Here is a 12,723-nt window from a genome sequence, read left to right as displayed (position 1 = left end):
TGTTCTAGCTGCTCACCTGGGAAAAAATGTTGGCGGCGTAGGCTGCTGCCGTGGTTAAAGAAGTGAAGAAGGTGGCTTTGCCAGCTGTCTGGATGGTGTAGATCATCCTGAGGTTGAGGTCTTTCAGATGGGTGGCTTGCCGATAGGTGTTGATGAAGACGAAGACGTCGTCCACCCCTGAAAAATGGCACAGGGAGGGGGACAGATAGCGGACAGAGTTTTGGGGGAGAGAGAAGAGCTCGTGACTTAGTGGGATCATCTCTTACCAATGCCCACGATGACAAAGGCTGCCACTCCATTCAGGATTCCCAGGTACTGGATCCCAAAGACAATGTGGTACAGAAAAAGAGCCACCAGGCAGCTAATTCCGATGCTGGCAATGCCAAAAAATGACAGGAAGACTGCAAGAGGAGAGGAGAGAAGAGAATAACAGAGTCAGAAGGGACCTTGGGCGGTAGGAGAATAGCTTGACTCCCTCTTCTTTGTGGCAGCCCCTGAGATATTGGAAGACTGCTATCATGTCTCCCCTAGTCCTCCTTTTCCTTAAACTAGACATACCCAGTTCCTGCAACCGTTCTTCATATGTTTTAGCCTCCAGTCTCCTAATACTCTTTGTTGCTCTTCTCTGTACTCTTTCTAGAGTCTCCACATCTTTTCTCCATCGTGGCAACCAAAACTATAGCAATAGCAATAGCAGTTGGACTTATATACCGCTTCATAGGGCTTTCAGCCCTCTCTAAGCGGTTTACAGAGTCAGCATATTGCCCCCCCAGTCTGGGTCCTCATTTCACCCACCTCGGAAGGATGGAAGGCTGAGTCAACCTTGAGCCGGTGAGATTTGAACCGCTGAACTGCAGATAACAGTCAGCTGAAGTGGCCTGCAGTACTGCATTCTAACCACTGCGCTACCTTGGCTCTGGATGCAGTATGCCAAGGCGGCCTTACCAAGGCTTTATAAAGTGCTATTAACATTTCACGTGATCCTCTCTGCTCCCTTTCCAGTGTCTCAACAACTTTTTTATAATATGGTAACTAAAACTGGATGCAATATTCTAGATATGGTCTGAAGGTAAAAGTTCCCCTCGGACATGTGTGCTAGCCGTTCCTGACTCTAGGGGGCGGCACTCATCTCCATTTGAAAGCCGAAGAGCCAACGCTGTCCGAAGACGTCTCCGTGTTCATGTGGCCGTCATGACTCAATGCCTGAAGGAGCACGGAACACTGTTCCCTTCCCACCAAAGGTGGTTCCTATTTTTCTACTTGTGTTTTTTACGTGCTTTCGAACTGCTAGGTTGACAGAAGCTGGGACAAGTCGCGGGAGCTCACTCCATTACACGGCACTAGGGATTCGAACCGCCGAACTGCCGGCTTTTCTGATCGACAAGCTCAGCATCTCAGCCCGAGCCACCCTTGGTATGGTCTCACTAAGGCCTTATAAAGTGGTTTGATTGTGTCCCGGCAATCCGTCATTGTGGAGATAAAAGGAACGTGAACTTTCTTCCAGGCCTCGATCCAACCAGGGGCTCACAGCTCCCCCCAAGAGCTCAAAGGGTGGAGACTCGTCCGGTCGCAGGTGCGAGGGGGTGCCGGGAGCAAAGCAGAGGCCGTTCCCCTTACCTGAACACGACGCCAGGAGGTAGACGAGCACTGCGATGCAGGAGCTGCTGATGAAGGCCAGCAACATGTCGTTCTTGAATATCCTCCTCACTTCGTAGTCAAACAAGTCCGTCCCGCCATACAGGACCTCCACTTTGCTGCAGAAAGAGAAAAACACGGGAGTTTGGCTGACCCGACCCGTTTAACTTGGTTAAACTGAAATCCAGGTAGTCCCAGACTTACAACAGTTTGTTTAGTGACAAAAGAAATGATGACCCTTTTTCACACTTACGACCGTTGCGGCCTCCCGCAGGATCCCTTGTTTTACATTTCAGGCACTTAGCAACGGACTCGTATTTATGACAGTCGCAGTGTCCCGGGGTCATGTGATTCCCCCCCCTTTGGCAACCTTCCGACAAGTAAAATCCACGGGGGAAGCCAGATTCGCTTAACGACCGTGCTACTGATTTAACAACGGCAGGGTTTCACTTAACAAAGGTGGCAAGAACTGTCATCAAATGGGACAAAAGTCACTTGGCGACATACATTGTGGACTCAATTGTGGTCTAAGTTGAATAGTACTTGTAATTGCTAGGTTGTATAAAAGAGCAGAGACATCACCCTGCCAACAAAAGTGTGTCTAGTCAAGGCTGTGGATTTCCCAGTTGCAATGGATGGCTGTGAAAGCTGGACCATAAGGAAGGCTGAGCGCCAAAGAATGGAGGCCTTTGAACTCTGGTGCTGGAGAAGAAGACTCCTGCATTGAGTCCCTTGGACTGCAAGGCCATCCAACCGATCAGTCCTAGAGGAGATCCACCCTGACTGCTCTTTAGAAGGCCAGATCCTGAAGAGGAAACTCAAAGACTTTGGCCACCTGATGAGAAGGAAGAAGGACTCCCTGGAGAAGAGCTTCAGGCTGGGAACGATGGAGGGCAAAAGAAGAAGGAGACAGCAGAGAAGGAGGTGGCTGGATGGAGTCACCGAAGCAGCCGGCGTGAGCTTCAATGGACTCCAGAGGATGGTACAGGACAGGAAGGCCTGGAGGAAGGTGGTCCATGGGGTTGCGATGGGTCGAATACGACTGTGCAACTAACAACTAACAACAACAACAACAACATAATGGGCTGAATGCTCAGTAGCCAACCAACTAGCTAGATTTGCATCTCCCACCTAAAAATACCCCAAACCAGTTGGACAGGCTCTACATGACAGGGGTGGGTGGGTTTTTACAATCTGAAGGCCCCTGAATTTGCGGGGAAAGCTGTGATTTGTGTAATAAATTAAGCCCGGGGGTTTGAAACCATGGAGGGCTAAATAGAGAACAACACGCTAAGCCACAGATCACAGCTCCCAAACCCCGGGAGGAGTCACATCGCTCCCGAAAAAGCAAAGAATATGGCACTGCACACGGTGCCAGGGAGCATGTTCCCCCACCCCCAGCCCATCCGCCACACAAGCCCTCGGCTGCAGCTCTCCAGGGAAACCTAAACTCTGATTATTTGAAAGGAGAAAAGAAAAGGGGGATAATCGTTTGGTATCTTTAGGAAGTCAGCAGCCTGTGTCCAAAGCTGCATGAAATAGCCCTGCTCCTTAGGAGAGGGAAGAGGGAGGGTCTGAGAAAGTTAATTAAATGAGAGAAGCAATTAAGCCCTCGCAGCAGGGGAGATGGGCTGGGGAGGGGGGTTCCTGCGCAACTCCTGGAGGTCTCTCTCTCCCCTCCTTCTCTGCTTCCATGGCTCCTTTGAGCCAAGAGCATCAAGCAGAGCAAGAGAGACAGAGAGAGAGAGAGAGAGACGAGAGAGACAGAAAGAGACAGAGAGAGAGAGAAAAAAAACACACACACACAGAGGAGAGACAGAGAGAGAAAGACAGACAGAAAGACAAGAGAGAGACAGAGAGAGAGGTGAGACAGAAAGAGAGAGTGAGAGAGAGAGAAGAGAGAGAGACAGAAAGAGACAGTGAGAGAGAGAAAGAGACAGAGAGAGAGAGAGACAGAAAGAGACAGAGAGAGACAGAGAGGAGAGACAGAAAGAGAGACAGAGAGAAAAACACACACACACACAGAGGAGAGACAGAGAGATACAGAGAGGAGAGACAGAAAGAGACAAGAGAGAGACAGAGAGAGAGGTGAGACAGAAAGAGAGAGAGAGAGAAGAGAGAGACAGAAAGAGACAGTGAGAGAAAAAGAGACAGAGAGAGAGACAGAGAGAGAAGAGAGAGACAGAAAGGGACAGAGAGAGACAGAGAGAGACAGAAAGAGACAGAAAGAGAGAGACAGAGAGAGACAGAGAGACAGAGAGAGGAGAGAGACAGAAAGAGACAGAGAGAGGACAGAGACAGAGACACAGAGAGAAGAGACAGAAAGAGACAGAAAGAGAGAGACAGAGAGAGACAGAGAGAGACAGAGAGAGACGACAGAGACAGAGAGAGAAGAGAGAGAAAGAGACAGAGAGAGTGACAGAGAGAGAGAGAAGAGAGAGAGAGACCCCATGCATGGTCTACTACAGGGCTGCTGCGGCCTGTTTGAAACCAGGCCATGGGAGATATGGGCAAACGTGGATGTGTGAAGTGGAGGACGTGCGCACTCATCGCATGCACAAATGAAGCTGTGCACACACACCCTCCACTCACATGTCCCCTGCCCAAGCTGGAATGGTTGGGGGCCGTTGCATCGGACACGTAACTCTGAATGCTTGTTTAATCTTTGCATTCACGGGGCCTGGGCTCCCCCGACGTGACTCAAACACTGGCTGTGTTCACACCTGACCACAGAACCCCAGAGACTCCATCGGAGCTGAATCTTGCATGATCCGTCCCTGCGGAAAGCTTGAGCATCTCCATTGTATTCTTCAGCCCCAGCGGAACAAAGAGCCCTCAAGCAGGCAGGCTCCTTTTGAGCTGCGGCTACCGAGTAGAGGCCTTGCATGTAGAAAACTCGCTCTGCAAGGTTTCCTAGCCCAGCTGCCGCGACTGTTTTAAGTTGACTTGAAAATTTATTCTGACCCGCCTCTCCTGGAGCCACCGACCTCAGCTCCCAATGGCCGGAACCCCACCTTGCCTTTGTCCCTGAGAGGCTAACTTTCTACAGGAGGAGAGCCACGAATGTTTCATCTATTCCTGCATAGTGGAGGGATCCACGTCAACCCTCCGGACTGGAAACTCAGGCGGGGACGGAGCAGGGCAGAGCCTCCGTGCTCACCTGGTCGACTCCTTGGCCAGCAAGGCAACGTAGGTGACCACGAAGTTTTGAAACTTCCGGCATTGCTCTTCCCAGCGGTCATCCATGGAATAGTAGCTGGGCAGGGGGGCGCCAAAGAGCACCTCGCTCCGCAGGAGGGAGCTCTTCTTGTTCTCGGCCGAGAGACCCTCGTCCACGTACCAGTAGAATTCCGGGTGGGTCATGGCCAGCTCGAGAGACCCTGCGGGGAAACAACAGAGTGACAGAACCACAGAGATGGAAGGGACCTTGGAGGTCTTCTAGTCCAACCCCCTGCTCTGTACCACACTTCTGGAGCACACTTCTGGAGGCAAATCTTTCCAAGGGTTCTAACCAGGGGTGAAATGCTACCGGTTCAAACCACTTCACCCAAACCGGTAGTAAAAAATTGCTACCGGTTCTGGCGAACTAGTATTTCCGACGATCAGCTATGACACGTGATTTATATTACCGTATTTTTCGGACTATAAGACACAGTTTTGCCTCTCAAAAGGGGGTGAAAATGTCTGTGCGTCTTATAGACCAAATTTTGTCGAAGCCCCTCCCACCCACCGGCCATTTTTTGGGCTTCACATGCCCCTTTTTCAGCTCATTTTGGAAGCTTTTTTCAGCCTGTTTTTGATGCTTTTTTTGCCTGTTTTCGAGGCTTTTCTCGGCCCATTTTCAAGGCTTTTGGGGGGCATTTTTGAGGCTTTTCATGGCTCATTTTTTAGACTTTTTTGGCCCATTCTTTAGGCATTTTTCAGCCCATTTTCCCAAAACAATGGGCTGAAAAAAGCCTTGAAAATGGGCCGAGAAAAGCCTTGAAAACAGGCTGAAAAAAGCCTTAAAAATGGGTCAAGAAAAGCCTCAAAAATGAGTCAATAAAGCCTCAAAAACGGGCTGAGAAAAGCCTCAAAAACATACCAGTCCCCGCCCCCCAACAGGCCAAACACAGGCCAAAAAACCTCAAAAATGGGTAGAAAAAAGGCTGGGAAAAGGCAGAAAAAAGCCCCCGAAAAGAGCTGAAAATGAGGTGCTCAGAGGCCAAATCCCCCCTTTTTTTCCACTTCTAAATTTAGGTGTGTCTTCTAGTCAGGTGCGTCTTATAGTCTGAAAAATATGGCAGCTAGAATCGTCAGATTTCCTGGCATAACGGATTCCCACCCACCCCCAATCGCTTTTCTAGTTACCTCGGCAGGCGCACTCAATAGCAGGCTCCGTCCACCCACGTGGATGTCATCGTGTTGCGTTTTTGATGCTCTGCGCATGTGCAGAAGGTTCTGCACAAATCACGCATGCTCACCTTTGCGAACCGGTTAAGCACAGGTTAAGTTGATTTCACTCCTGGTCCCAACTGCCAGGAAATTTCTCCTTAGCAGACTGGGGAGAAACTTCCTTCTTTGCCCTGCTTTGCTATTTATTCGCGCATCCTCCAGGCTTCAGTATGATTCCCAGCATGCTCCACAGAGCATGAAAACACAGTGCTTGGAGAGAAGCAGTGGTGGAGTTGCTTGCTTTCTTCTTCCCTCCTCCTACGCCTCCCCTCTTTTATTGACTCTGGCTAGTTTGGCCCCAGGGGAGCAATTATTTTAAGCGGACTATGGGGTAGGCAGGAGCTCTGGAGACTCTACGAAAGGAGCCCTGGTGGCACAATGGTTAGAATGCACTATTGTAGGCTGACTCTGCCCGCTGCCAGGATGTTCGATCCTGACTGGCTCAAGGTTGACTCAGCCTTCCATCCATCTCAGGTCATAAAATGAGGAGCCAGGTTGTTGGGGGCAAGATCCTTCCTTCCTTCTTTCCTTCTTTCCTTCCTTCCTTCCTTCTTTCCTTCCTTCCTTCCTTCCTTCCTTCCTTCTTTCCTTCCTTCTTTCCTTCCTTCCTTCTTTCCTTCCTTCCATCTTCCTTCCTTCCTTCTTTCCTTCCTTCCTTCTTTCCTTCCTTCCTTCCTTCTTTCCTTCCTTTCCTTCCTTCCTTCCTTCCTGTGGTAGGATTCTTTTTTTTTTACTACCGGTTTTGTGGGCATGGCTTGGTGGGCATGTTAGGGGAAGGATACTGTAAAATCTCCATTCAGCTGGGACTCAGGAGGCAGAGAACAGATGGGGGCAGGGCCAGTCAGAAGTGGTATTTACCAGTTCTCTAAACTATTCAGAAATTTCCCCTACCGGTTCCCTGGTCAGAACCTGCTGAATACCACCTCTGCTTCCTTCCTTCCTGTTAGAATGGGGTATTGCAGGCTGACTCTGCCCATAGCCAGGAGTTCGATCCTGAACGACTCATGGTTGACTCAGCCTTCCATCCATCCAAGGTTAGTAAAATGAGGACCCAGATTATTGGCAACAGGTTGACATTGTAAACCATTCAGGCAGCGCTATGAAGCACTATAAAGTGGTATATAAGTCTAAGCGCTATTACTACTCCTTATCCTAGGTTGGACCAGTCCCTCCACCCAATCCTCAAGGCTCACCTTGGATGTCGGCAAGCTCTTGTCCGAGGCCGTCGTAGTATATTTTCCCACCCCTCTCTGTGGGGAAGAAATAGGTCATGAGGGAGCTAGGAGGGGAACAGTAGGAGTAAGACCCCAAAGGGAGATCTTTGAGGACCTCGTGAGGCTTCCAGCAAAACTCCTGGAAGTGAGGATGGTCCATAATTTTGCGCTCCACCTCGTGGATTGTCAACAGGCGCTCGGAGGTGAAGATGTTCTTCTCGGCATCTCCCCGAGCGAGGAAGATGAGTTCGATGCGCCAGTGGGCGTGAGTCTGGGTGTTGGCGCTCACGGTGGCGCTCGGGTACTCCCACCGAGGGAGGGGACTTCGGGACTGGTGGGAGGTGTGGTTGGCTGGGCCGGCCTGATTCCGCCCCGCGTCCCTTCGCCGCCTCCGGGAGAGGCTTGGGGCCCCCAGGCGCGAGGTGTTGCGCTGGAGGTGCTGCAGTTTCTCAAAAATCAGCCTCCGCAAAGTCTCCGAGCTGAAGTCGGCCAGGTCTCGGCGGCTGCGTCCCCACAGGCCGAACTGGGACTTGAGGGCCAGGGTGAGGGCATCGAAGCGCTCCGAGGACTCGTGGTTGCGGATCTCAAAGGCGTTGTACGAGATGTCGATGTCCAGAGCGGGGTAGTGGAGGAACATGGTCAGGGCCAAGCCGACAGGAATGGCACACCCCAAGAAGAGGATGAGGCTGGCAGAATAAGGGTTGGTGAAGACCCAGCCCACCACGGTCCAAAAATCCGAGGAGGGGAGCGTCACGAAAGTGGCCTGGTGCCTGGGGTTCCACTGGCATTTCCCGCAGAGGCGGGACCCTCTGGTTTTCACGCCAGGGCCACAAGCCCCCTCTTCGTCTTCATTGCCACACACATCTTGCAATAAAGCGTCGTCCTCCGTGTCCATTCCTGGAAAGAGAAGAGGAGAATCAAGAGGTCCGAACAGAATTGGAGGCAAAGGGTTGAACCGCTAATTTAACACAAAGAACCGCTAAGAAACGGATCGCACTTCCTGACACCAGCCAGGAAAAAAAACTGAGGGGTCCTTGGTGCTCTCTGAGTTTGGTAGTTTTTTTTGCAGGCCTTTCATCATACAAACAAGGTAACATCATCAGTGCTAGTACTAAAGGGAGGGAAGGAAGGAAGGAAGGAAGGAAGGAAAAGGAAGGAAAGGAAGGGGAAGGAAAAGAAGGAAAAGAAAGGAAGGAAGGAAAGAAAGAAAGAAAAGGAAGGAAAAGGAAGGAAAAGGAAGGGAGGGAGGGAAGGAAGGAAGGAAGGAAAAGGAAGGAAAGGAAGGAAAAGAAAGGAAGGAAAGGAAGAACGAAAGGAAGGAAAAGGAAGGGAGGGAGGGAGGGAAGGAAGAAAAAGGAAGGAAAGGAAGGAAAAGAAAGAAAAGGAAGGAAAAGAAAGGAAGGGAAGGAGGGAGGGAAGGAAGGAAAAGGAAAAGGAAGGAAGGAAAAGGAAGGAAAGGGAAGGAAAAGGGAGGAAAAGGAAGGAAAAGAAAGGAAAAGAAAGGAAAGAAAGAAAACGAAGGAAAAGGAAGGGAGAGAGGGAGGGAGGGAGCAAGGAGACATCTTCGGACAGCGCTGTCTTTTCAGCTTTGAAACAGAGATGAGCACCGCCCACTAGAGTCGGGAACGACCAGTACATATGCGCGAGGGGAACCTTTACCTATTAAAAATTCCAGCTGGGTTTTTAAAGTGAGACGGGGAAACAGCTCCTTGCATTTCATTGGCCCGCCTCCTCTTCCATAGACTCCGTACAGGTTTTATATTTACATCCCCTACCGTGAGCCGACTCAATCCATCAAAGCTTCTGCCTCCTAAAATCACCTCATTAAGACCCTTTTTTTTTCTGAGAAAAATTATCAATCGAAAGAGAAGGAAGAAAGAGCGGCGTGCCAAAAGAGACATGTTGTGTATAAATATAACCCTTTCTCACAATCATCCAGCGTTTCTTCTTTATTAAGAGCTTTCAGATCTTTCCTGGCAAACCTCCCAGGATTAAAACAGGCTTCACGTCTGCGAGTTGATATCTTGCTGTTTCTAAGAAGCCAAAAGAGCGTCCAGGAGGAGGGGATTTTTCCCAAACGGAACCAACAGTGTATTTTTTCAGCCTTTCCACAATGGGGAATCTCTCATTTGGCCTGCGGCGTTCCGATGTTTGCGCTTGCCGGCTTCTCATTTAGCGCCGGGCTCCAGGGATCAAAAACTAACAGACCCCAAAGTTGGTAGCAGCCGAGAACGACAACCAATCAAATCTTCTTTGGCATGTTTTGGGTATTGGCTAGTCTAGGGGAAAGGACGACTGGGGGTGTTATGATAGCGGTATTCCAGTATTTGAAGGGCTGCCACAAAGAAGAGGAGGTCAACTTGTTCTCCAAAGAACCAGAAGTCAAGGCAAGAAACAGTGGATGGAAATTAATCAAGGAGAATCAACCAATCTTCTGCTTGAGCAGGAGGTTGGACTAGAAGGCCTCCAAGGTCCCTTTCAGGTCTATTCTGAGTCCATCCTAGAACTAAGGAGAAATTTCATGACAGTGAGAACAATTAATCAATGGAAAAACTTGCCTCCAGAAATTGTGAATGTCCCAATACTGGAAGTCTTTAAGAAGATGTTGGATAGCCATTTGTCTGAAATGGTATAGGGTTTCCTGCCTAGGCAGGGGGTTGACTAGAAGACCTCCAAGGTCCATCTTCAGATTGATTGATACATCAAGGAAGAGTACATTTCATCATTAAGGTGGGACCTCTTCTCCTGGTCCTAATTCCACCAGATATGACCACTCTATGTCTTCAATCACCCTTCCCATAGCCTCACAGCTAACGGCCAGGGATGATGGGAATTGATGTCTGATTCTTTCCGGAAGACCACAGAAATGATGGTCTTTTGTTGGTCTTTTCAGAAATAAACTCCCCTCAATTCCACAGGAGGCACGCATGCCCAGAAAAAGAGAGAGAGATAAAGAAATTACAGCTGAAATATTATAAATCTTAACCATTCAAGATGGCATGAAGCCCTAGTATGAACTCTTGAAATCAAGCTCCCCGGGCTTAAGTATATCTACACACAGTAGATGTATGTGTGTGTGTGTGCCTCATGTGCCTCCAACTTAAAAGAATAACAGAGTTGGAAGGGACCTTAGAGATCTTCTAGTCCAGCGGTCACCAACTGGTGGTCCGTGAGAAAATTTTGGTGGTCCGCAGAAAAATGACTTGCATTTTTTATATTGCACTAAATCAGGGGTCCTCAAACTACGGCCCCTGGGATGGATACGTGCAATGAACACTTGTGTGGCTGCAGAGAGTCTCCCCCTTTGGGGTCTTATTGTGAGGGTCGGAGTGGGGGCAGAAATCCCAACTTGGGGTCTGCTTCAGCCTCCTGGTGGGGGGCTTTGGGCAAAGGCTGGAGGGAAGAGTCGCTGGTGGAGAAGAGCCAGAGGGCCTCGTTCCAGTGGGACTGCATCACGGCCTGGAACTGGCTGACCATCTCAACCCGCTGAGCCTCCAGGCGCCGGTAACCTGGCCTTGCACTCCCGCAGGTCTTCCCTATGCTCCTAGTCCCCAGTGAGGTGCTTCTGCTGAGCCTCCTTCTCAGCCAGATCCAATTTGAACAAAGCTGTTTTACCAACTCTTTCTCCTGGTGGCTGCTTAGCTCCAGCAACTGCTTCCCGTTGGGGCCCTAAGGAGCCTGGGAGGGCAGGAGAGGAATGACTGGGAGGGGAGGGATGAGTGGAGGTTGTCAAGGCATCTCTTGACATAAGTGACATTGAGTTGGCCACACCCACCCAGTCACATGACCACCTACCAGGTCCACCCAGCCGGTCATTAGGCAGATCATATTAGTAGTCCACGGGATTTAAAAATATGAATTTAGTGGTCCCTGCGGACCGAAAGGTTGGGTAAACCCTGCTATATACCATTTCTGGCAAGTAGCTGCCCAGCCTCTTCTTAAAAGCCTCCAGTGATGGGGCATTTGTTCTCCGCTTGAAATTCAGTTAGCATTTGGTCACTTTTACCTTCTTTCTTTTGGGAAAACGTTTGCTGGAAACATGTCCAGAGAGAGAAGGGGCAGAAAAAAATTATTTCAGGATAGCTGCCAGGCCCCTTCATTGAAAAGAGGAACTGCTCATCTTTGCGTCACCCATCGTAAATTGGGCTGCAAATGCTGGGAAGGTTTCATCAAGCATGCCTGATCGACTGCAAAGCCATAAATGTGGTTCTCCAGGGTTTCCCAAAGTACTATTGATAAGAACGAGGCAAAAAGAAAAATTAGCTTTCTTACTGCGTTCCACAGATTTAAAGATTTCCTTGCTCTCGTCGCTATCAGGGTAAGAAACACAGTTTATAGCAGTCTGCCTTCCAGACTGTGTTAAAGAAATAATGAAAACTGATCTCCCGCTTTTTTCATGCAACTCACAACCTTGTCACTGAATTCACTTCGTTTTCCAGGGATGCATAAGAACTCGGTGCAAAACACACGGAAAGTACTACCAAATATAATCAATGTCAACCCTTTTCTAATTTATAAAGTCAACTGCATGTCGGGCCTTTTTCTTGTCTGGCTGGGCAAAATCAGCCTGGAGATTTCACCGCCAAGAACTCCACACCTGCACACCTCCTAGCAGGGTCCCTTCCATCTCAAAACCCACTTCCACTCTTCCACGCTGGCAACTTTTCTCCGTAGCATCCAAAACTGCAGGCGAGCCAGCTGGCCTCTTCCCCTCCCGGGCTGTCAGATAGAAGGTTTGCTGGAGAGAGCCTTGAATGGGTTCCTCCAAAATAATAATGAAGGAGGAGGAGGCGGAGGAAGAGGAGGAGAAGGAGGAGGGGAGGAGGAGGAGGAGGAGGAGGAGGGGAGAAGGAGGAGGAGGGGGGAGGAGGAGAAGGGGAGGAGGAGGAGGAGGAGGAGGAGGAGGAGGAGGGGAGGAGGAGGAGATACTTGGTTGATATCTAGGACACTGGCAGCAACCTGTATTAGCACAAGTCAATGGTATTTGTGACACATTTTTAAATGTTCAATTGACTGAGTTTCATGTTTAATGAATAAAGTCTATAATAATACTCGTACATTTTAAGAAGGTACTTGGTTGATACCTAGGATGCTGGCAGCAACACATATCAACCATTAGCACCAGTCAATGGCATTTGTGACAAATCTTTAAATGTTCAGTTGGCTGAGTTTCATGCTTAATGAATAAAAGAAACAATAACAACAACAACAATAACAACAACCATCAAGAAAAAAACCCGAAGGTTTAATACTGGCTGCTCAAGAACAAGCACTACAAACTAACGCCATGAAAGCAAAGATACAAAAATCCACTGACAACCCAAACTGCCGACTTTGCAACGACAACGTTGAAACTGTTTCACACTTAATATGTGAGTGCACCAAAATCACGCAAACCGACTACAAAACTAGGCATGACCAAGTTGCTAAATTAATCCAC

At 49.3% G+C, this 12,723-nt stretch overlaps 1 protein-coding gene across 1 annotated transcript in view; it reads right to left on the bottom strand.

Moving 5' to 3' along the window:
• DISP3 (dispatched RND transporter family member 3) overlaps nucleotides 1-12,723 on the bottom strand; it is a 55,277-nt gene that overhangs the window by 22,083 nt on the left and 20,471 nt on the right. Inside the window, exons 2-6 of the mRNA XM_032231590.1 lie at nucleotides 7,263-8,180; nucleotides 4,796-5,015; nucleotides 1,618-1,754; nucleotides 267-401; nucleotides 17-177 (exon numbers count right to left, since the gene is read on the bottom strand). Of these exons, the coding sequence (XP_032087481.1) occupies nucleotides 17-177; nucleotides 267-401; nucleotides 1,618-1,754; nucleotides 4,796-5,015; nucleotides 7,263-8,178 (1,569 nt within the window). The 5' untranslated portion in view covers nucleotides 8,179-8,180. The remainder of the gene's footprint in view (nucleotides 1-16; nucleotides 178-266; nucleotides 402-1,617; nucleotides 1,755-4,795; nucleotides 5,016-7,262; nucleotides 8,181-12,723) is intronic.

Source organism: Thamnophis elegans, chromosome 15 (genome assembly GCF_009769535.1).
Source record: "Thamnophis elegans isolate rThaEle1 chromosome 15, rThaEle1.pri, whole genome shotgun sequence".
In the NCBI taxonomy this organism is placed as follows: domain Eukaryota; kingdom Metazoa; phylum Chordata; class Lepidosauria; order Squamata; family Colubridae; genus Thamnophis; species Thamnophis elegans.
The sequence above is the reverse complement of the archived record's forward strand: the minus strand, read 5'-3'. Positions and strand labels throughout refer to the sequence as shown.